Source organism: Puma concolor, chromosome C1 (assembly GCF_028749965.1).
Source record: "Puma concolor isolate L17-30 chromosome C1, mPumCon1.1.hap2, whole genome shotgun sequence".
NCBI classification, from domain to species: Eukaryota; Metazoa; Chordata; class Mammalia; order Carnivora; family Felidae; genus Puma; species Puma concolor.
In genome coordinates, this window is record NC_141674.1 from 122,975,056 (window position 1) to 122,999,023 (window position 23,968).

Sequence of the window (23,968 nt, forward strand, 5' to 3'; positions counted from 1 at the left end):
GAACTTTTATTCTCTGGCCTTCAGTAAATTAATATATTTAATAACAATTATTCTTTTTTAATTTATTTTTTTACAATTTATTTTGAAAGAGAGAAAAAGAGCTAGTGGGGGAGGGGCAGATAGAGAGGGAGGCAGACCCAAGCAGGCTCTATGCTGTCAGTGCAGAGCTCAATGCAGGGCTTGAACTCACAGAACTGTGAGATCATGACCTGAGCCAAAATCAAGAGTTGGACGCTTAACCAACAGAGCCACCCAGGTGCCCCATAGGAATTTTTCTTTTAACTGCAATTGAACCTGGAGTTTATTTTAAAATCAACTTATCAAAGTAATTCAAATTATTGTAATTAATCTTTCTTTTAGACAATAATCAGAGAGAGAGAGAGATGTGTGTTTTAAGGATTACTTTGGTTTTAATCATTACTTAGAAAATGAACTATATACTTCTTTTTTCTCCTTTATTTGTTTATTACTTTCTTTAAATTTACCTTAGCTTCCAGGCACAATCCCTAAGGTCTCTTGAATTTTTTTCAGTCCTGGAATAAAGACATCTTCCACCTATAAACTTCTCAAACTCACTTCTATACTCCATCTCCTCTCTCTTCAAGTATCTTCATAATATTTTGGGGTGTATTCTTTTAAAATTAATATTCCTTTTTTACAAATGCCCTCCAAACCCTATTGGGTATCTTCATTCCACAGGGGAAACTGAGCTGAGTAAGGTTAAATGTGACAAAGGTCTGTCTACGCGATTAGTAAGAGGCAGGACTGAAACTGGAATCTGTATCTTATCTTTCCAACTTACTAAAGTTATACTGTCTCTCAAAATAAGTTTTATTTCCTCATCCTCTTCAATACTGTATCAGTTAGATCTTTTTTTAAAAAAAAAAAAGATGATACACAATTATATAAATGTTATTTTAAGAATATCCTTAATGTCTTTTACCCACAAGAACCCTTGTTCAAATTGAAATTCAACTACTTAGCATACCCTCCCCAGAACTTACTAGAATTCCTTTCTAGTCCAACTTATCTGAGAAAGTACCATTGCCACAGTCCTTCTCTTTTCTCAGAGAGAGTGATACCACAGCACTCACTAAAAAGTAGGGCTTTCTGTTTGTTTTCTTCAAGACATTGGCCTATAACATGTCAGGAAATTTCCAGCTTAACCCTCTGCTCACTGTTGCATGCTATTTAGTGTTACAACTTCAGGAGCATTTCCAACCACATCCCATCAGCAAACATTTATAACCCACATTAGTATCTGATTTCTTAGGAACCTGATTTATGTTAGAATGGTCCAGAGAAATCTTATTATTTGATACATTTTAACAATTGTCTCTGTATGTGAACACAAAGCCCACACTTTGCAACAAAGAATCATGGACAACACTCATTCGTGCTGATCATTCACAAGGAACACTGAGAAGCTAAGTCAGAAGGAAAATGGTAACAGAATATAAATAATTTTAAGAGATGACTTCCTCATGTAAAACTTCTTTCTTAATACATTTTCATGAAACAAAATTCTGAAATCACTACCTGTTCCTAAGATAAAAAATATTACTTAATATCCACACGTCTCATAGCCCTTATTTTTCACAAATAAAGTACTGGGTCACATAACTAGTTACTTTGCCACTAAATAGGAGCTACCTCTCTAATGTGTGCATGCATGTATGTGTGTGCGTATGTGTGTGTGTGTAAACATGTGTGCAAGTCTGTAAACCTAATATATGTTAACAGTTGCTAGTAAAATGCTAAGTACTGGTTAACCAAGTAGGACCCTATGATTATAGTTATAATTATGAAGAGCAGCACAAAAATGCACTGAGACGCAAGGGATAACCAAAATCACAACAGGACAGGGGAACAGAGGAGTGAGGGGGTAAGTAAAATAGGTAAAGGGGAATGGCAGAAATAGGCTTCTAGTTATGGTATGAATAAGGCCCAGGAATAAAAAGCACAGCATGAGAGTGATGCCTTGGTGGCTCAGTTGTTAAGCATCTGACTTTGGCTCAGGTCATGATCTCGTGATTCGTGAGTTCAAGCCCCACGTCAGGCTCTTTGCTGACAGCTCAGAACCTGGAGCCTACTTTGAATTCTGTGTCTCCCTCTCACTGCCCCTCCCCTGCTTACACTCTGTCTCTCAAAAAGCAAATAAACATTGAAAAATTTTTTTCAATTAAAAAAAAGCACAGCATGAAAAATAAAGTCAATGATATTGTAGTAGGGATGTAAAGGGACAGATGGTAGCACAGCATTATATAGAAACTTGTCAAATCACAAAGATTTACTTCTGAAACTTATGTAACATTGTATGTCAACTATTCTCAAATAACAAAGGAATTAGAAACATAGTAATCATTTGTTAAATTGTTACAAGATACAGAATCTTAGCTAAAATACTCAGCTTTGGCAACATGAATGCAATGACAGAACTGACATAAAATAATTCATATCATGTTCTTTTTTCTGCTCTAGTCTGTCATTCAAGATCATAGACGGCTACTGGTATTTGTGTGCTTTCTTCCAAAAATCCAATCTTGCTTTTTAAATGGCCTTTTGAAATAAGTTGACTGCATAATCTTAGAAGAAAAAACAAAGTTCTTTAGTACTGAATTGAAGAAAAACTAATTTATGACTTTCAGTTCTTGGTTTCTCTTTATAGAAACCAATTGTGTTACTTTTTATCTAGTTTATTCTCCACATCAGAGGTTCAGAAATGTTTCTTTTAATTTAAATCCTATTTGAAATAATTTCCTGTTAAAATACTAATAAAAAAGGAAAATCTAATCTGGCAGTTACTCAGAATTACCCATGAGAATTACAAAGCCATTTTCCTTTTCTGTTCTTGTGACTCTCTCTTCTCTCCAGATGACCAGTGTACCACCACCTGCATTTCCCACCACGCTGTTTAAATCTCTATTTAGTCTTACAGGTTATTCTCATCTCTGTGTTTAGTGTCAGTCAGTTCGGGCTACTCTTTTAGTGCATTTCAATGTGAAACATGGGTAAATTTTTAAAGTTCATTGAAAGGATAATATCCCTTCCACACCTCCTTATAAAACTAGTTGAAAACACAGAATAAAAATCATTAGAGTCATTGCTAAATTCCAGACCTAGACAAAATATCTGTTGTTTGTACATTTCCTAACCAGTCGACAGAATTTAAAAGTTTTGTTTTACCACCTAACAGCTGTAGCATTACTTACCCTCTTACTTTCTAGTTTTCCCCCATTCTTTTCTTTCATTAGGATGCTGAAACACTATACAGCAGACTAAATGCTGTCAAAATTTATGTCATTTGAGATCAGATACACAATCCCAAATTCTTTTTAAAGTGTCCTCATTCATTACCCAGAAAATGAATAAACATTTACTAACTCTCAGTTAAAGAATTAGATAGTTCATAATGTAAATTTGATGAAAAAAAGAACACATTATTAGAACAGAAAAAAAAATCACAAGATGTGTCAGAAGTTACACCTATTGCTTTTTTTAAATAAATGTATTTACATAAATAAATACATGAAAATCATTAGGCAAAATATTCAGTTCACTTAAAGTCAGTCACTGTCATTATTATGATTGAAACATTAACATGTATAAGTCCAAAAAAAATAAAAACAAAATGTATTGGTTAATAAGAAGTACCTTTAAAATTTTCAATTTCAGGGGGCACCTGGGTGGCTCAGTTGGTTGATCATCAGACTTCGGCTCAGGCCATGATCTCAGTTTATGAGTTTGAACCCCACATCAGGCTCTGTGCTGACAGTTCTAAACCTGCTTCAGATTCTGTCTCCCTTTCTCTCTGCCCCTCCTCTGATCACACTCTGCCTCTGTTTCTCTCAAAAATAAGTAAAAACTAAAAAAATAAAAATAAAAATTTTGGAACCTAAAAATTTTTTTTGTTCTTTCGGAATATCTTCACCTCTCACAGTTGTTTCCCTAAGCAAACATGTTTCAAAATGTATATTCTCAGATCTATTCTACCAAAAGTACAGTTGAGTTTCTTCTAGTAATTAATGAAAAAAAAAAGATAAAATGTTCATTTCATTCAAAGGTCTATTTTGGAGGAAGGACACTGAACTATGTTGAATCCATGAAGTCAAAAATATGAATCACAAATAATACATTATTCTTTTCAGTGAAGGACACTTCAAGCAGCTTGTCTCTTACTATTGTGAACATCAATTCATCCACTGAAGCAGAAGCACCAAAAAAAAAAAAAAAAAAAAATAGTGCATCACATAACACCTGTTTTATGGTCCCAGAAAACGACCTCTGTTCCTTCTAGCATGCCAGGAATTTACTTCCAGATCTCTTTCTTTTGCCTTTTCTTATTCTAACATCTTGTGGCAATAGCTAAGTTTCTTGAACAAAGAGGCCAGTCAATTCCTCATTAATTTTAACATCTAGAACTACTTTTGAATCAGATTAACCTGGTATCTTATAAAGTCTACTAATATAAACTCTTCTAATTGAATTTATTCCCTAATCCGATTATGTTCCAATGACTGTTCCTTCTTGAGTCTATTTCTAGCATGTGGCTTTCATGTAGAAAGCCATATTATTATTTTTTAATTTTTTAAGATGTTTACTTAGTTTTTGAGAGAGAGAGAGAGAGAGAGAGAGAGAGAGGGAGGGAGGGAGGGAGAGAAAGAACATGAGCAGGGTAGGGACAAGAGAGAGGGAGACACAGGATCCGAAGCAGGCTCCAGGTTCTGAGCCCAACGCGGGGACTCAACCTCAAAGACCACGATATCATGACCTGAGCCTAAGACACACACTCAACCAATTGAGCCACCTAGGTGCCCCAGAAAGCCATATTATTTTTAAAATACATTGGGGCGCCTGGGTGGCGCAGTCGGTTAAGCGTCCGACTTCAGCCAGGTCACGATCTCGCGGTCCGTGAGTTCGAGCCCCGCATCAGGCTCTGGGCTGATGGCTCAGAGCCTGGAGCCTGTTTCTGATTCTGTGTCTCCCTCTCTCTCTGCCCCTCCCCCGTTCATGCTCTGTCTCTCTCTGTCCCAAAAATAAATAAACGTTTAAAAAAAAAATTAAAAAAAATAAAATACATATTAAAAATCAGCTATGTGAAAAGTTACCAAACTATGACCAAAGCTGTGTCTATACTGAATAGAATGAAGAAGACAGCTGATAAATAAGATAATCCATATTTATTTATGTGTCTCCTTCTTCCCCATCCCCACCCTGCCCCTTTTACCATACATGGAAGGGATTTTAAGGAATTTTACATTAACTATGAAATACAAGTACAATTGCAAAAAAATTGCCTCCTATGATGCATTCACCTTCTCTAAGGTTCCCAACACAGTTTTGGACCTATTCTCCCATTCTCTGTTCTCAAACAAGAAAAAGCAATAAGGCTTCAAGAACAGTCATTAGAGCTAGGAGGTTGTAATCTAGTTCTATTCCACCCTTAATTAGCATGTATTCCCATGGCATTAGCACTCAGTCTATTCAGGTATCAGTTTCCTCTTTGTAAAGAGAAAAGGTTGGGGCAAATGACACCACTGTCAGGTGTATTCTAGAAAGTCCTATAAGCTCTCTTAGGACAGAGATTGGAAGGGGAAGGACAGGGGTTACATGGTCAGAACTCTAAAATCAGAACGGCTCTGCTTTAGCATATTTTTGACCTCTTCATATATAATTGGAAATACTATGCATACACACTGGCATGCACATACACACACATGGCCTATGAAGCAGCTTGCATCTCTGAGATCCCCTAGTTTCTGTTACATTTTGCTCAACTTTCTCTTGTTTTCAGCAGAGACTCTAAGTGCTCATCAAATAAAGAATGTATTTCCAGGTTCTGAAGGACTTATTAAATGCTACCTCAAAATTGTCATCTCTTGAATAAATAAACCAAGAGCTTTAGGATTTACTCATAGGTTTAATTAGTCAAATTGGTCAATTATTCAAAATGTTAATCATTCTCAAACCTCTTTTTGAGACCTTTTTCAAATTAACATCTCCTGAATTTGAGTAGAAAAGCTAAATATGAGAAATATACTTGAACAAAGCCTTTTCACAGTTGAGAAAATTATGCAATGATGCTCTCTCTCTCTCTCTCTGAAATAATGTCTTTTTTTTTTTTTTTTTTTTTAACCCTGAAGTGCTATGGTTCTACTTTGAGCCCTTGGGCTCCTCTATAGACGTGTTTAAGTTCTTCTCTCAGGTACACTGTTTATTCCAGTTACATAACTGTGAGTACATTTTGATTTCCTATCTTTATCTACACAGTATAATTTGTGAACAACTAGTGAAAATGGGTCCTAAACTCAAATTATATACACAATACTATGACAGCATTGTCTTCTCCTTACACTGGGTTGAAATTTTCACCCTTGGTACAAAACCAATGCAGGGTGCAATTCTGAGCACTTTATCGTTAGCCAACACTATTACTTCCACATGTGCTCAATTAAAAAAAAATTCAGTTTCACTTGAGAATTTCTTGATACAGTTATAAAAATGATAATTGTATTCAGTATCGCTACTAAGATCTTTTTTTTAAATTTTTTTAACGTTTTATTTTTATTTTTGAGACAGAGAGAGACAGAGCATGAACGGGGGAGGGGCAGAGAGAGAGGGAGACACAGAATCGGAAGCAGGCTCCAGTCTCTGAGCCATCAGCCCAGAGCCCGATGTGGGGCTCGAACTCACGGATCGCGAGATCGTGACCTGAGCTGAAGTCGGAAGCTTAACTGACTGAGCCACCCAGGCGCCCCTATTAAGATCTTTTTAATATCTGTGTAGTAAACCTGAAGTACACAAAAACAAAAATAGGGGTACCCAGTTGGCTCAGTCGCTTAAGTGTCTGACTCTTGATGTCCGCTCTGGTCATGATCTCATGGTTTGTATGATCAAGCCCCGCACTGGGCTCTGCGCTGACAGGGCAGAGCCTGCTGGGATTCTCTCTCTTTCGTGTCTCTCTCTCTGCCTATCCCCTGCTCTCTATCACACTCTCTCTCTAGAAATAAATAAACTTAAAAACAATAAAAACAAAAACACTTCCATTGTGCATCAACTTGGAAGTTGTCTCAAGGAAAAACATCTTGGCAGCAGCTGGTTGTGCTCAACTAACCACATTTTTTTTCTTCATGTAACATGAATTTAATGGAAGTAATGAATAACAAACAATGACTTCAGATTAAAATATAGGTTTCATTCACTGTCTGAAAGTAGACCATCCCTATGAAAACTTTGTAAGCTGAAACGGTGTAAAAGCAAAGAGCATCCCCTGCCTTCTGAGACATCACATTATACCACTTCCACTTTTATTGAAGTCCTACATCACTATCTGTTTTTGCTAACCAAAAGAAATCCAAAGGGGATTTGCACTTCTACACTGTACTAATGTAAATTTTTCACAAAAACAAAGTCACACAATGCCAACTTTCAGAGAGTAAAGGATACCTGTGTCTGGCAAATGTTTGCCTTCAAAATGAAATGAACCTCTCATATAAAGCACACATGTATGCACGTACACACACACACACACACAAAAACCAAACACAAGTGGCTGTTACAAATTATAAAATTTAAACTTTCAAGCAAATATTTGCATTTTGGAAGGGTTGTCCTCTCCCTTGAGTGTGAAAGCTTCCCAAAACTTTTCTAGCGAGATTCATAAGTTGTACCATCAGTGATGTTAACTATGTTTTTGTTTTGTTTTGATTTTATGTTATAGAACAAACCCCACCAACATTTGGAAAATTGGCATAACTCAGTGAACTCATATTTTGCAAAAGTCCAAGGCACAATGCTTAGAATCATGCATAGGTAAGAGATCCTTTTAAAGTAAAAGGTGACTGATGGGTTTAAATGTAGCAAAGTACTGATATTTTATTGACGTATTTTCAGATTCCACATGGCAACTAACCTTCAAGAATCAATCATTTGTTAAGTTTTCAGGAAGGGTCAAACAAGGACATCTACAATTATGTAAAAGCTATTAAACTACATCTTCCATTTCTAACTAGTTATGAGGCCATGATTCTTCATTTATGTCAACCAAAACAACCTACTGCAAAAGAATTAACACAGGGCACATATGAAAATCCTAATGTCTTTCATCCAGGCATTAAACAAATTTGCAAAAAATAAAAAATAATGCTGTTATATTTTTTGTTTGTTCTGAAAAATATAGCTATTTTTATTACATGTTATGTATATTTACATGTATAGTTTTATCATTGCCATTTTATGTGAATTAATCAACATTTTAGAAAAAAAAACCTCAGCAATTAAATTTTATTTTCTAACTCAGTAAATGTTGACAGAATTCAAAAGCCAAAAAGTATTTTTTGGGTCCTCAAAAATCTGTTAGAATGCCCTACACTAAGCTCTACTGTGTGTACTTCATTATGTATTTTATTAAGTTTATTTTAGCCTATATTTCAAACTGCTAAGTTTATAGTACATAATATTCTAGGTCTCTACTGTTGTGCATTTTCTTTTTAATTTGATGATATCATTAGATTTAATGAGTGTGCTCTATTGTATTTCGTCTTCACAAACTTTCACAAAATACTTCTCTTACATTCTCTAATTTATAATGCAAGAGGGACTAAATGGATAAATTTGTCACTGGTCAACATTTACTGGTATAATAAGTGTAGGGAATTGTGTAGGTGATAAAGTTATAAACTCTATGCTTGAAGGCTTCAAATATAGTAAGGAACTCAGGTTAATCACAGACAGACGCCAATGCACATGAAAACCACACCAGCAGAATTTGTCAACAAAGCGATATCAGCGAACATGGAGGAGTAGGCAGCTCTAAGAGGCTGTTTCCTCACAGAAACATTTTTAAAAAAGAAGAAGAAGCAAAACTGTCAGAATAAGCTTTTTCAGAACTCTGGAAAAGAGTCAGAGGTTCACAACAACCTAGCAAACACGGAATCAAGAAAAAGGGAACTTAAAAACAGTAGAAAAGCATTGTGGCGGGGCGCCTGGGTGGCTCAGTCAGTTAAGCGGCCGACTTCGGCTCAGGTCATAATCTCACAGTCTGTGGGTTCGAGCTCCACGTCGGGCTCTGTGCTGACAACTCAGAGCCTCGAGCCTGTTTCAGATTCTGTGTCTCCCTCTCTCTCTGCCCCTTCCCTGTTCATGCTCTGTCTCAAAAATAAATAAACGTCGGGGCGCCTGGGTGGCGCAGTCGGTTAAGCGTTCGACTTCAGCCAGGTCACGATCTCACGGTTCGTGAGTTCGAGCCCCGTGTCGGGCTCTGGGCTGATGGCTCGGAGCCTGGAGCCTGTTTCCGATTCTGTGTCTCCCTCTCTCTCTGCCCCTCCCCCGTTCATGCTCTGTCTCTCTCTGTACCAAAAATAAATAAACGTTGAAAAAAAAAATATTTAAAAAAAAAATAAATAAACATTAAAGAAAAAAGAAAAAGAAAAAAATCTTAAAAAAAAAAAAAAAAAAGAAAAGCATTGTGGCATTTTTCTTTGGCATTACTCCAAACCCCTCCCTGGCTCAGTGCTGATCTTTAAGTTAACAGTCTGAATGTAGAGTATGGGACCCCGGTCCCTGGGTTCTGGAGGAAGCAGAGTAGATGCTTTCTCAAAACACTTTTTGTCTGCTCTGACCTGCCTGGGGTTCCCTAAAGGACTGACCTGGGGTATTTATTTTTCTTACACCTGATCCAGAAAACTCAGCACAGAAAATCAGCGGATATTCTCAAAAACATTACAAGACAAATGAATAAGACTGGCTGCCTGGGGAAAAAAGATACAGTTAAGGCCTAAAATATAGCATTCAGGCTAGAGAAGGAAAGCTGGGAAGAGCTTTCCTTTGAGTAATTAGACATTGAAGTGTCTACATATACTGGGAAATTCAGAAAAACACATGCATGCCCAGGGCAGGATGCATGTTCAAAAAAAGACCTGAGAAGACCCTAGGTTTTGCCTCCAGCTAAACTCTAGGCTTAATACAAACAGGAAATGAAGGCTAAGGCAGAGCTACAAATAAATACTGAATAATTGCCCCAGCACAGAACTAATCTGAAAGAATGGGAGAGTTTATTTGGATCCTAGCATTCAAGGAATTCTTTGTAAAAATACTAGCCGAACACAAGCTAAAGGAATAGAAACTTCAGAGACCACATATGACAGAGAACACTGACTTTTCAAATTACATCCAAAAAGTCAACTAAACAACCACAAAAACAGCTACAGCCTACAGCATATAACAAAAATATGCTCTGAAGAGTTGAAAAAATCATGTATCAAGTGTTCCAGGGGCACCTGGGTGGCTCAGTTGGTTAACCATCAGATGTCCTGATCTCGCAGGCTGTGGCTCAAGTGCCTAGAGCCTGCTTTGGATTCTGTGTCTCCCTCTCTCTTTGCCCTCCCTCACTCATGCTCTGCCTGTCTGTCTGTCTCTCTCTCTCAAAAAAAAAAAAAAAAAAGTGTTCCACATTATCAAAATCAAAATGTATAGTTTTTAATACAAAATTTAAATCATGAAAAGAATCAAGATACTACGGTCCACTCACAGAAGAGTTTAACAGAAACTGCCCCTGAGGAAGCACAGACAAGACACTTATTAGACAGACTTTAAATCAATTGTCTTAAATATACTCACAGAACTAAAGGAAACTCTGGACAAAGAGCTAAAGGAAACCAAGAGAACAATGTGTGTGTGTGTGTGTGTGTGTGTGTGTGTGGAGAGAGAGAGAGAGAGAGAGAGAGAGAGAGAGAGAGAGAGAAAGACAGAATACCATTTAAGAGAAAGAATTTTTTTAATCCACAGACATTCTAAAGCTGAAATGCACCACAATGGAAATTAAAACTTTCTAGAGGTTTCAAATAGAAGATATGAGGAGACAAAGGAAAGAATCAGTGAACTGGAATTTAGGTTAACTGAAATGATATAGCCTGGGGAACACAAAGAAGAAAATAGACCAATAACACCTAAGAGACATGTGGAATTCCATTAAGCATATCACCCTATGAGCAAAGGGAGTCCAAAAGGGAGAGGAACGAAAGGAAAGAAAGAATACTTGAAGAAATAATGGCCAAATATCTGCCAAATTTGACAAAATACATGCACTTATATGCTCGAGAAGCTTAAAGTCTCCAAAAAGGACAAACACAGAGAGATCCAGGCTGAGACATATTATAATCAAATTGCCAAAGCAAAGGACAAATATACAATCTTGAAAGCAGCAAGAGAGAACCAAATTGCATACAGGGGATCTTCAATGTGTTTAACAGCAGATTTCTGGTCAAAAACTATGTTGCCAGATGGGAATGAAACAGCATTATGAAGGTGCTGAAAGAAAAAGCTGTCAACCCAAAATTCTATATCCTGCAAAACTATCCTTCAAAATTTTGTGAGAGAAACTAAAACCTCCCAAGATTAACAAAATCTGAGAGGTCACAACAAGTATATTTGGCATCCAGGAAATGTTAAAGGGATTCCTTTAGAATGAAGTAAGAGGGCAGTAGTAACTTGAGGTCAGGTTAAAAAATAACTCCAGTAAAGGTAACTACATAGTTAAATATAAAAGCGAAAATTGTTGTATATTAGGTCTGGAATGTCTCTCTATATTTCTTATATGATTTAAAAGACAAATGCATGAATAAATAACTAAAAATCTATGTTAAAGGGTGCAGAATGTATAAAATATGTAATCTGCAATAAAACCAATATGAGAGAAAGCGAAGCCATATAAAAATACAGTTTATGTAAGCTATTGATGTTGAGTTGGCATCAATTCAAAATAATTTTTATAAATTTAATATATTTATAGTCATACCAAAGGTAACCATAAGAAAATCTAAAAAAATAAAATAAAATTCAAAAGAGTAAAGCAAATATCAATCAAAGACAAAAGAAGGCAGTATTGGAGGACCTGAGAAACACAAAAGGTAAAATACATAGACAAAATAAATGGTAAAATTGAAGAAGTAATTCCTTTGTTGCAATTATTTTAAATGTAAATGAATTAAACTCTCTAAACAAAAGGCAGAGAACAGCAGAATTGAATTGAAAAGAATTGTTATGCTTACTTTAGATCCGAAGACAAAAATAGGTTGAGGGTGAATGGATGGATTAAGATATTCCATAGAGACAGTAAATGAAAGAGAGCAGAAGTGGCTCTACTATTATCACAAAAAATAAACTATGTCAAAAATTGTTGTGGCAAATAAAGACATCACATATTGAAAACTGTTATACCCAAAAGTTATAACAAGAATAATGATACCAGAGCCAAATAACAGAATCACAAATTATGTGAATCAAATGTCAACAGAAATGAAGAAATAGGTCTTCAAAGGTGATTAGGGATCTCAATAGCCCACTGTCAAGAATGTATACAAAGTTTAGACTGAAGATTAATAAGAAAATATAGGACTTAAACAACACTATTAATAAGGAGACATTTTAAATATATACGTTGTGTGTGTTATAAAAATCTTTATATATATATATAATATATAAATATATAAATATATATATATAAATATATATAATATATATAAATATATATATAAACATATATACATTATTTTCAATACATTATTTTAAAGTACATGGAATATTCTCCAAGACAAGCCATATTTTAGACCATAAAACAAGACTCAATAAATTTAAAAATACTGAAATCATTCAAAGTGTCTTCTCTGAATTCAGTAGAATGAAACTAGAAATCAATAGCAGAAAGAAAACTGGAAAATTCACCTATATAAGGAAATAACACACTCTTAAGAAGAAATATTTCAAGGAAGAAATCACAAGGGAAATTAGGAAATACTTTGGAACAAATGAAAATGAGAATGCATTTTCCAATACTTAATGGGATGCAGTGAAAACATTTCTCAAAAGGATATTTATAGCCAGAAATATCTCCATTAAAAAAGAAAGAAGTTAAATCAGTGACCTAACTTTACACAAAAAGAAGTGGGGGGGGGGGGGTAGAAAGAGCAAAACAATAGAGAGAATCAACAAAATAAAAAGTTGTTCCTTTAAAAAGATGAACAAAACTGACATACATTTGTCTGACAAAGAAAAAAATAACATGCAAACAATGTCAGATATGAAACTGGGAGCATTCCCTGCCAATTTTACAAAATTGAAAAGGATTGTGAGAGAATACAATGAATGATTGATTGCATACCAACAAATCAGATAACCTGATAAAATGAGCACATTTCTAGAAACACACAAACTACCAGACTGACTCAAAAGGAAATAGAAACTCTGTATAGATTTAAAACAAGACGTTGAATCAGTAATGAAAAACTTCCCGATAAAAAATATACACAGGAGTAGATGACTTTCCTTGTGAATTCTACAAAACATTTAAAAAATTAACATCAATGCTTCTCGAACTTTTCTAAAAACCCAAAACGGAGGGAATACTTACTGATTTCCTCTGTAAAGTTAGAATTATCCTGATCCAAATCCAGAAAGACAACATAAGAAAGGACAATATATCAATATTCCTTATAAACATAGATGCAAAAATGCTCAATGCAATGTCAGCAGGGAATGACAGAATTTTTTTCAATTAACAAATCAAATATTTTAGCATATCAAAGGATTACGTATCATTAATGAGACAGATTTACCCCAGGAATATAAGGGTAACTCAACAAAACAAGATCAACCATGTAACAACACATAATAGGGGGGAAAAAAGGAGAAACACAATAATCTGAATTGATGTTAAAATGCATTTGACAAAATCCATCACTCTTTGTTTATGAAAACATTAAAAAAAAAAAAAAAAACCTAGGAATAGCAGGAAACTTCCTCAACATGAAATAGGTCATCTATGAAAAACCCAGAGCTAAGACAATAGTCAATGATGAAAGGCTGAAAGCTTTAGCCCTATGATCAGAAATGAGAAAAGGATGTTCATTTTTCATTGCTGTTATTCAACATTATACTAGAATCCAGCCAGAATAATTAGACAAGGCAAAGAAATAAAATGGAGTGAATTTAGAAAGGAAAAAAAAAGAAACTATATTCGCAGAAAAGCCCAAAGAATCTTTAATAACCTACCAGAGCTAAAAAGTTAATTCAGCACAGTTAAAGGGTACACAATCAACACTCAACAATTAGTTGTATTTGTATACACCAGGACTGAGCAATCCAAAAAAAAAAAAAGAAAGAAAGAAAGAAAAAATTAAAAAGGATATTAAACAATCAATTCTATTTACTCTAACATCCAAAAGAATAAAATACTTGAGAATAAATTTTACCAAAGAGTTAAAGGTTTGTACATTTAAAACTACAAGGTATTGCTGAAAGAAATCCAAGACATAAATAGAAGGACAATTTGTGTTTGTCACTTGGAAAACTAATATTTCTAAGATGGCAGTATTACCCAAAGTGAGTCACATATTCAACACAATCACTATCAAACCCCAACTGTTTAATTTTGCAGAAATGGAAAAGTCAATCTTTAAATTCATATAGAATTGTAAGGAGTTTTGAATAGCCAAACAATTAAAAAAAAATAGTTGGACCATTCATACTCTCATTTGAAAACTTACTCCTAAGCTACAGTAACCATAACAGTGTGATGTGGGCACAAGGATAGACACACTGAACAATAAATTAAAATTGCACATCCTCAAGTAAATTCATATTATCTATAATCAATGACGATCAACAAGGGTTAAAAAAAAACATATGGTGGAGATAAAAGAATTTCTTCAACAAATGGTGTGAAGAGAAATTTAAGTTATGTAAAAAATGAAGTTGAATTCCCTACTTCATACCATATGCCAAAATTAACTCAAAACCAATCATTGATCTAAAGAGATAATTTAAAAATCATAACTCTCTTAAAAAATAACAGTAACTCCTTATGACTTGGATTTTGCAATGGATTCTTGGATATGATACTAAAAAGCATGAGAAACAACCAAATATACTGACTCTATCAAAATTAAGAACTTTGAATCTCTAAAACATTATGTTAAGTCAAAAAGTCAGACACAAAACATCATATATTTTTTGGTCACACTTACATGAAATGTTCACAATAGGTAAATCTGTAGAGACCAAGAGCAAATTGGTGACTGTCAGAAGATAGAAGATGAAAATGGGGAGTAACTGCTTACCAGGCATAAGGTTTCCTTTTGTGGTGATACAAATATTTTCCAATTTTATACAAGTAATGGTTGTACACATTGTGAATGTAGTAAATGCCACTCACAGTAAATAGATCGTTCACTTTAACTTTTTTTTAAGTTTATTTATTTATTTTGAGAGAGTGTGAGCAGGGGTGGCATAGAGAGACAGAAGAAGAGAGAAATTCCCAAACAGGCTCCGTGCTGTCAGCACAGGGCCTAACTCGGGGCTTGATCCCACAAACTGTGAGATCATGACCTGAGCCAAAATCAAAAGTCAGACACCAACTGAGCCACCCAGGTGACCTGGATTGTTCACTTTAAAATTGATAGTTTCAAATGTGAATTTCATTTTTTTTTCCAGCAGGCTCCATGCCCAACGTGGGGCTTGAACTCATAACCTTGAGATCAAGAGTCACATGCTCTACTGCCTGAGTCAGCCAGGCGCTCGCTCCGAGAATTGCACTGTAGTAAAATAAAAATTGTTCTCAACACCAGGCTTTGAGTCAAAGAATAAAGATAATGAATGTGATTGGGAGAGACAAGATAATTGGAGCAAGAAGAATTCCTAAATGTTGAATTATAATCTATGCAAAAAAGTATTCTTGGGGCGCCTGGGTGGCTCAGTCAGTTGGGTGTCCGACTTCGGCTCAGGTCACGATCTCACAGTCCAAGAGTTTGAGCCCCATGTCGGGATCTGTGCTGACAGCTCAGAGACTGGAGCCTGCTTCAGATTCTGTGTCTCCCTCTCTCTCTGCCCCTCTCCACTCAGGCTCTGTCTCCCTCTCAAAAATAAATAAACATAAAAAGAATTAAAAAAGAAAGTATTCTTACTGGCCTTGTTCTCCTAATGTTACATAATTACAGATAATGTCCCAGGAAAAGCAAGGTGAGCTGTGAATCTAGGATCACAGACCTTCTATGCTATATTCAAAGTGCGAATTGTAATGCAGAGATTTAAGGAAGTCTTCCATATGAATAAAGATGTTTCCCAAGTCTCACTTTAATAATTCCAGTTTTTCTAGAGTTTATTCAAATGGACCCTACACTTAGTAGAACAATCTTAGAACAAGAGAAATATTGGTGAAAACAGGCCAAAGCTATGAATATTCACTGAAATTGTTTCAACTAAATTTTCACTTTTATGAACAAAGGCATAAATTGGGATATTAGTTTAAAAGGCTATTTAATTAAGGTTTTTATTTGTCTGTTTTTTTCATTTGTTTTCACAGAGTCTCCTCTCACACCTAATGAATGAACTCTAGGATGGGAGATCTTAAGTTACAGTTCAAACACAGAGAACTGGATGATAAAGTCCCTGGCAAATAATTGCAGATTAAAAAAAGAACAGTGTCTTTTTTCCCCCAGGGGGATAAGCAGTTGAATGCAACTCCCTCCTTTAAAGAAACTTTGCTTCTGAGGGATCAGGCTGCCTTGTTCCCCCCATTTTTAGAGGCCAGGCTATCATATTTCTAAAACTTATATTTCAAAGAAAAAATATAACAAAATATTTAAAGTTGTACAGTGACATATAAATAATTGTTATACGATGTGGTTTAGAAAAGAAAGTGGGCACTTATATTTTATCATGGATATTGAGGTTCCAATAAAATATAATAGCTGAAAAAAGAATTTATAGAGAATTGACATGCATAATTTTCTTTTTCTTTTCTTTTTAAAGGAATCTGTCAGGTTTTTTTTTAATGTTTTTATTTTTGAGAGACAGAGAGAGATACAAAGTGTAAGTGGAGCAGGGGCAAAGATAGAGGGAGACACAGAATCTGAAACAGGCTCCAGGCTCTGAGCTATCAGCACAGAGCCTAATGCAGGGCTCAAACTCATGAACTGCAAGATCATGACCTGAACTGAAGATCGACGTTTAACCGACTAAGCACCCAGGTGCTCCTGACATGCATAATTTTCAAATGCTCCCTTCTGCACTTCCTTCCCATTTACCCCTTGTCTACCCCAGCTTACTCCTTCTCTGCCGTGCACTCCCTTTAAGGCAGGTACAGAATCAATTCACTTATTTAAAAAAATCAGGGGCAGAATAAAGCAGAACTCATTTTTCTCTTTCTTTTCCGACATGTTTCTTGCCTATACTTGCCATGGGTGCAATAATATATCTTAACCTATATTCAAAGGTTAAGACACCAGCTAGAGCCGAAAAGCCCTGGCATAAGTGATCCAGCTTTTCCATGTTCCAGTCCTATGAGAGATAATTTACTGTAACCTGTAAGACTCAACTGAATAATGTAGAAGAGGCATAAATTAATCGTATCTATTTCACATTAGTAGTGTGAGGATAAATAAAATAGTACATGCAAAGCACTTAGCGCAATATCTGGCTTGTAACAAGCAGATAATAAATGTAGCTTGTTAAAGCAGATTCTCTTCTGACTGATAAAATTGAACACATCATAATGTAAACTAAATCCATTATTTATCTGATTAGACAATACAAAAAGATGAGGCTAAGAAATCAAATTTGACTTAAAAATAGAAATGTAACTGTAAAGCAAAGACAAAAAAGTATAACTACTCTTACTTTATTAATGACAGAGAAAATTATTTTCCATTCAACATCAGAGATAAATCTGTTAGAAAAGGAACAATAACCCATGTAATCCAGGGGGAAACTGCTGGAACCTGCCATTGTTTTTTCTCTGGCAGCCTGATTATATCTGGGTAATACCATATTCAAATGGGTTCATCTGTGCTGTTCTTGGAAAAACAAGCAGAGACAATTTAGCTTATGACTATCAATACAACATATCTCCTTTTTTTTAATTCAACAAAATAAAATAAACAATTTGCATCTTGGTTGATGTTGATGTTTACAAGTGAGTAATGCAAATCTTAAAATCTGTAAAACATTATTTCCCTCTCATAAAAGCATAGTGGGATAGTTTAATTGTTGCTTTGACATTTTAAAACACAGGTCAGATGCTTAAATGACACCTTTTAAATTGCAGCTGCCAAGAGATTGCTTGCAACATAATATGACATGACATTTTAACTAACTATAACCAGGAGCGATTATTTTGGTAGAACATAATAGTAATGAGAATAAATTCATTTTGAGTTTTTGCATAACAATAACTAATCAGCTGTCACCATTCCAATAAAATACTTAATTTTATCAAATGCTTTCTAGAAAATTATTTTTTTTAATAATTAGGAACAGATTAATCTTTTTTAAGCCTTCTTTCAAAGGGTCAGATAGTTCTTTTTCTAAAAACAAAAACAAACAAACAAACAAAAGAAAAAAGAAAAAACCTGCAGTGTAAGAAAGACAACAGGAAGAAAGAATTCTTTACCTCAGAGTCTTACCGCCCTATCAAGGCCAGGGCATGAACTTGGCAGTCTGAATTGAAAGTCAATGTAATCACATGCTCTGCTATACTTTCTCCACAAACTAGGCACCTAAGTCAAATTCTCCTGGCCTTAGCTGTATTACCTAGAAAACTGCACTTTCTCTAAGTTGGTGTATGATGAGGCACAAAGGATAGGATTACGTACTCTTTGGGGAAAAATATAGGAAAGTTGGCATTTCTTCAAAGACAAGTATGCATCCTTAAAGGTTTGCTTCTATATTTTGTTTTGTTTTTTCTGGATAACTTTGTCTAAATTTCTCTGGTTCCCTCCCTGTCCTAAATCTTGGTTATAGTGAACTCTTTGAGCCTAACTTCATGGATCAAATCCTTACCTGACATAAAGATTTACCTAACTATTAACATCACAGTGGCAGTCTCAACATGTGTAAATTCTTTCCCAACAGGGCATCTGAGCCTGGTGTAAAATCCTAACTATTAGAGATACTTCTACAAGTGAAAATAAAGGCATGTTTATAGGGTCCTAGAGGATCCCTATTAAATTCTTGTTTAACTGAGATCAAGCAGAATTCTGATGGCTTATGCATGAATGCTGATAGTTTATATGTGAATGCTTGTTTTCTTTTTTGCTCTGACAGACCTGCAAAGACCAGACGACAATGCTCACCTAAAGAGGGTACTAAAGGAAGGGGAAATTGCCTAATGAGCTACAGCTAATGATGAAGACACGATTTCAGTGCCTTACAATGTTGTCTTTAGTCAGCCATGACGGTAAATTAAGCCGAAGACCCTGTTTTGACACTGACTGATTGCAGACACCAAGCAAAGGGCAACAGGCCACTTTAGCTGAAAAATTGGTAGATTATACACAGTCAACCCAGGTGGCTATCTCAATATGGCAACCAAATTGAAAGCTTAAAGAATATTCTCCAGTAAACACATTTTAACTCATAAAATGTGTCTCTCCTCTCAAAACTGGTCACAATGGGTAACTACATTCTGCAAGAAATGTTTCTGGATCATGATCATTCTCATTCTACATATTCAATATAAATATGAGGCTGCAAAATGCATGCATGGCTACATAAGACTGTTTTCCACAACTCTAAGCATGAATGTACACTCATATACTTGCACAGTATAAGTATTGATCTTACAGTTACATATTCTGAAAATAAACATGGGTGCTCTTTTAATTCAATACAAACAAAAAAAATATGTAGGCTTGATCGATGCATCTAAATAAGTCTGCCCTTTAATCAGAAAAAAAGAAGTGAATAATTTGTTCCTTTCAAAAATAGTTACTTATTAAAGAAATACTTGAATGGTTAACCCACTCTTCAAATATAATTAGGACTTCTCTTCACCAGGCAGGGAAGTTGCTGACAAGCTTGGAAATTAAGACACCTGTGTCAAATTACTTCTGTAATAAAATTTGCAATCAAACCAAAATTACAATGAACATGTGTTTCTCTGGTTATAGGCTTGCATTCCTTAGCACTTACCTCCAAAATGGGATGCTATTTTGAGCAAAATAGTTTCTAAATCATTTCTTAGACTAGATAACTTTTTGTATGCTTTCTTCCCTCTCCAATCCCCACCCAAAAAAAAACATTAAATATTTTTTCAAAGTAGAAGAGGCTTAGTGTGAGTTCACCAGATTTTACCTGTTCCTACATTTGTCACCAAACAGACCACCATTATTTCTGTTGTTGTTACTACTGTTATTTGATTAGATCATAGATATATGAGCTATAATAAACCTCAAAAGATCACTAGATAGTCTGGTGAACCAAAAATACCCTCTTCTTCAACCAGACACCTGATGTCAAATGAGATAAGTGATTTGCCCCAGATTCTATAGCTATAAAAGGCATATGGATTTCTGAAGCCCCACTCTTACTGGAAGGATTGTTCTAGAGTCAGCCCTTAGTTCTCGAGGTCTACTATTTTGCTGAATGATTTATGGATCAATAGTTTCCCCTCATGACATGGATTCCCCTTCCTGGTTAAAAGTTTCCATCTGCTTGTGTAGTTTTCCCTAGTAATCTGGCCTTGGAGACTATTGGTGGACAAAGGGAACAACAGAAGGGGGTGTTGTATATTATCTCTCTAGTTCTGTGTTTTCCTTTGTGGATCTATTCTAGTACAGCAGAGGGGTCTCAAACCTGACAGTCAGAAGAGGAAAGACATGGTGTAATTAGAGCACTAGATTCTGACCACAGACATGCACAGGTACACACACGTGTGGAATCAAAGTCTACACTAGTGGTCTCAATGCACATTCTAGTCCTCAGAACCAGAGACTAAACAAATGCAGGTGTTTTTGGTTTTTTTTTCCTGTCTCATGAGGAAAGCAAAAGCAATTCAAGGCTTTGGACTCATATCTTAGGCCACAAACTATCAGTCCTCCAGCCTTCTATTTCACTATGTTCGGTTTGAGCCCACCATGAAGGTCACGTAACTAGGCTGGTATTTACTTGTTCATAACTCAAATAAATTCCTAACCACTCTGATTACACCTATCTACTTCTTCAGTTTCTAGGATTTCCCAGGTCTCTGGTGGCTCTGAATTTGCAAACAGAGAGTGCATAACCCAGTTTAACTATTCCTTGCAGCAAAACTTTTTCCAGCGACCTGACTCCTGTTTTGTATCATTATATTCTTGACAAAAATGACCGTAAAACCCAAAGACATTTGGACATGTGATTAATCTTATACGAAATTAAGTCTTTGGGTTGAGGATTTGTGGTTGTTGTATGTGTGTAGTTAGGAAAAAGGGGGGTTGAAGGTGATGGATAGAAAGCAGGAGAGAGCAAGGCCAGCTACCCACAGCACCCAGAATGTAGTAAGAACTCCATAATTAATTACTGATGAATGAATGAATGAATGAATGAATGAAAACACAGACTACTGAAAGACTGACTTCGATTAAATATTTAGTCCCTTTCCACCTGCCATAATTTAAACTTGAAATCACAGAAGATCCATATTCCAGAGAGATTTTTATTTTTTCTTAGACATTTCCCTCATGTAATGCAGTGTTTGGCATCATGTCTGGTGGTCAATAAGTACGGAATAATAGCAATACTAAGAGGAATAGCAACGGTGGTGCTAGATACTATTCTAAACACTTGAATTATATTATCTCATCTCTCCCTCAAAATAACATTGTAAAGTTGGCACTATATGTTGTGCTCATAATACAGAAGAATGAAATGACAGACAAGGTTCAATAACTGGCTAACTTCACAAAACTAGGAGCCAGAACTCAAACCAAGGTGTGCCTTGCTCAGAGCCCTTGTTTTAATAGAGAATAAGTGCATGACAAAGTGATGCCAGCTATACTGTTTTTATACTGAACAACACAGAAAAGGTTGTGAGGAGGAAGTTTAATTTTGTCAGTGGTCAACCCAATAAGGTCTTGCTTATATCAAACATTCAAAGACCTCCAAGTATCACTATAGCCTCAGAGAGGAACAAGAAAATCTGAGAAAAGAAATCACTGGAAAAGGATACTATAATCAGATGGAAGAAAGTTCAAGAGAAACACACAGGCATGAGGGCACCAATTTCTCCATCTGGTTAAGAGTCCCCAGTAGAAGACAGTACACTCAACTCATTCATTTTTTAGTAATTACATTAAAATTCTGACGCTTAAGACAAACATGATGTCGGACATAAGCTTATTCTCATTTAACAAAGATTCTTGGCATTCTGCAACAACTTAGAGCCATTACATCGCTCAATTACACTGGATTGCAGATGTATAAATGAGCCAGATAAGACAGGGTCTCTGAAGAGAATTCTGGATAAGCCAGCTCTTATCAAGGAATTGCTTTCTCTTTTTCTCTCTCTTTCCCTCCCTTCCCCTCTTCCTCTCTCTCTCTCAGTTCCTTCCTTCTTCCTTTCTCTTTCTTTCTGCTTTCTTCCCCCCGCCCCAATTCCCTTAGTTTCTTTTTCAGTCTCTTTATATGCTAAATAATAATTACCAACTATTTTTTGGAATTTATATTTCAAAGCCAATATTTTTACCAAGATGATAGATTTCACAAAGTACCATACTGGAATAATTGATATTGTCATTTGTATAATTAGACACCATAATTAGTTGACTAAATAACTCTGAAAGAGAGCTGTTATTGTTAATCACATTTTGTACATGGGAAATAAGTCCAACATGTTTAAGGACTTCTAAGTAACAAAACTGGGGCAAGAAATGAAGTGTAAATACATAATATTCAACAACAGGCTGTAACTTCATTATATCAGTTGATTTTTGGACTAGCTCAATCCTACCTACCCCAGAAAATGACTATTTTTTTATAATGCTGAGCAATATATGGGTGTCCAGTCTTTGAGGAAGCTAGATGGGCTGGTTGTCATAGCATACCAAATGGATTTGTTCCCAGAAGATATTTTGGGGAGTTTTAAAAGTCAGCAGCCTTGGGGCGCCTGGGTGGCGCAGTCGGTTAAGCGTCCGACTTCAGCCAGGTCACAATCTCGCGGTCCGTGAGTTCGAGCCCCGCGTCGGGCTCTGGGCTGATGGCTCAGAGCCTGGAGCCTGTTTCCGATTCTGTGTCTCCCTCTCTCTCTGCCCCTCCCCCGTTCATGCTCTGTCTCTCTCTGTCCCAAAAATAAATAAACGTTGAAAAAAAAAAAAAAGTCAGCAGCCTTTTGCTGTCTTCCAATATCAGCACCTACTAAAGAACAGTAAAACTTCTGGGTACTGAAATAATCCCCAAAGAGGAATTAAGCCTTCTGATAATTTATATATTAGTGTTAAATTCTTTAATGTAAAGGACACAATTTAAAGATCACTGCAAGGGCAATTTGGCAATGTTCTTTAGACAAGGGGAAACTGGGAATATAAAATTACAAGGAAAGAAAGGAACAGAAGAAAGAAGCACTTAGTGGCTTAGCTCATTCTCTTTTCATCAAACCCTCATTGTCTCTCAAATCCTCCTTCACCGCCATCATTATAGTCGAGGTATCACCTATATATGGGAACTTCCAGACTCCACTCCCTCATGTTCAACCCACAATAGAAGTCAAATGTCCCCTGCATTTATTAACTGACAAACATAAGTCTCTAAGTAGTAATGGAGACCAAAAATCTCCTTGGCATTCTCAACGTATATATTTTACATTTCAGTTTCCCCAAAATATCTTGCATGGTATTTGAACCACAGAATTACGGTGCCATTTGCAAAATGTCTGGTTATGCATTTTTTTATTCCAACTGGTGCTAATGTGTCTTAAGATACCACATATGGCTACCCTCTTAAGGCATTTGAATGTGAAATTATCATCCACAGTACCATCATAAGAGAGGAATAAAGACAGATTACCTGGGGTTAAGAGGATGACTGACATAGTGATGAGTGAGCATACAACTAAAATCACCAGCAGGGCAATAGCAATTCCCTTCCAGTTTCTCTGTGGAGGGCTGTTACTTCCCAGTTCCTACCGAGATAGAAAAAATAAAAAAAAAAGTTTCATAATTATACA

The 23,968-nt window shown here is 35.7% G+C and overlaps 1 protein-coding gene across 2 annotated transcripts in view; it reads right to left on the reverse strand.

The window, feature by feature from the left end:
* The window catches only part of DPP10 (dipeptidyl peptidase like 10), a 659,495-nt gene that overhangs the window by 479,778 nt on the left and 155,749 nt on the right, over positions 1 to 23,968 (reverse strand). For both annotated transcript variants that reach the window (XM_086718449.1, XM_086718450.1), the window contains exon 2: positions 23,809 to 23,923. In XM_086718449.1, coding sequence (XP_086574575.1) covers positions 23,809 to 23,923 — 115 coding nt within the window. The remainder of the gene's footprint in view (positions 1 to 23,808; positions 23,924 to 23,968) is intronic.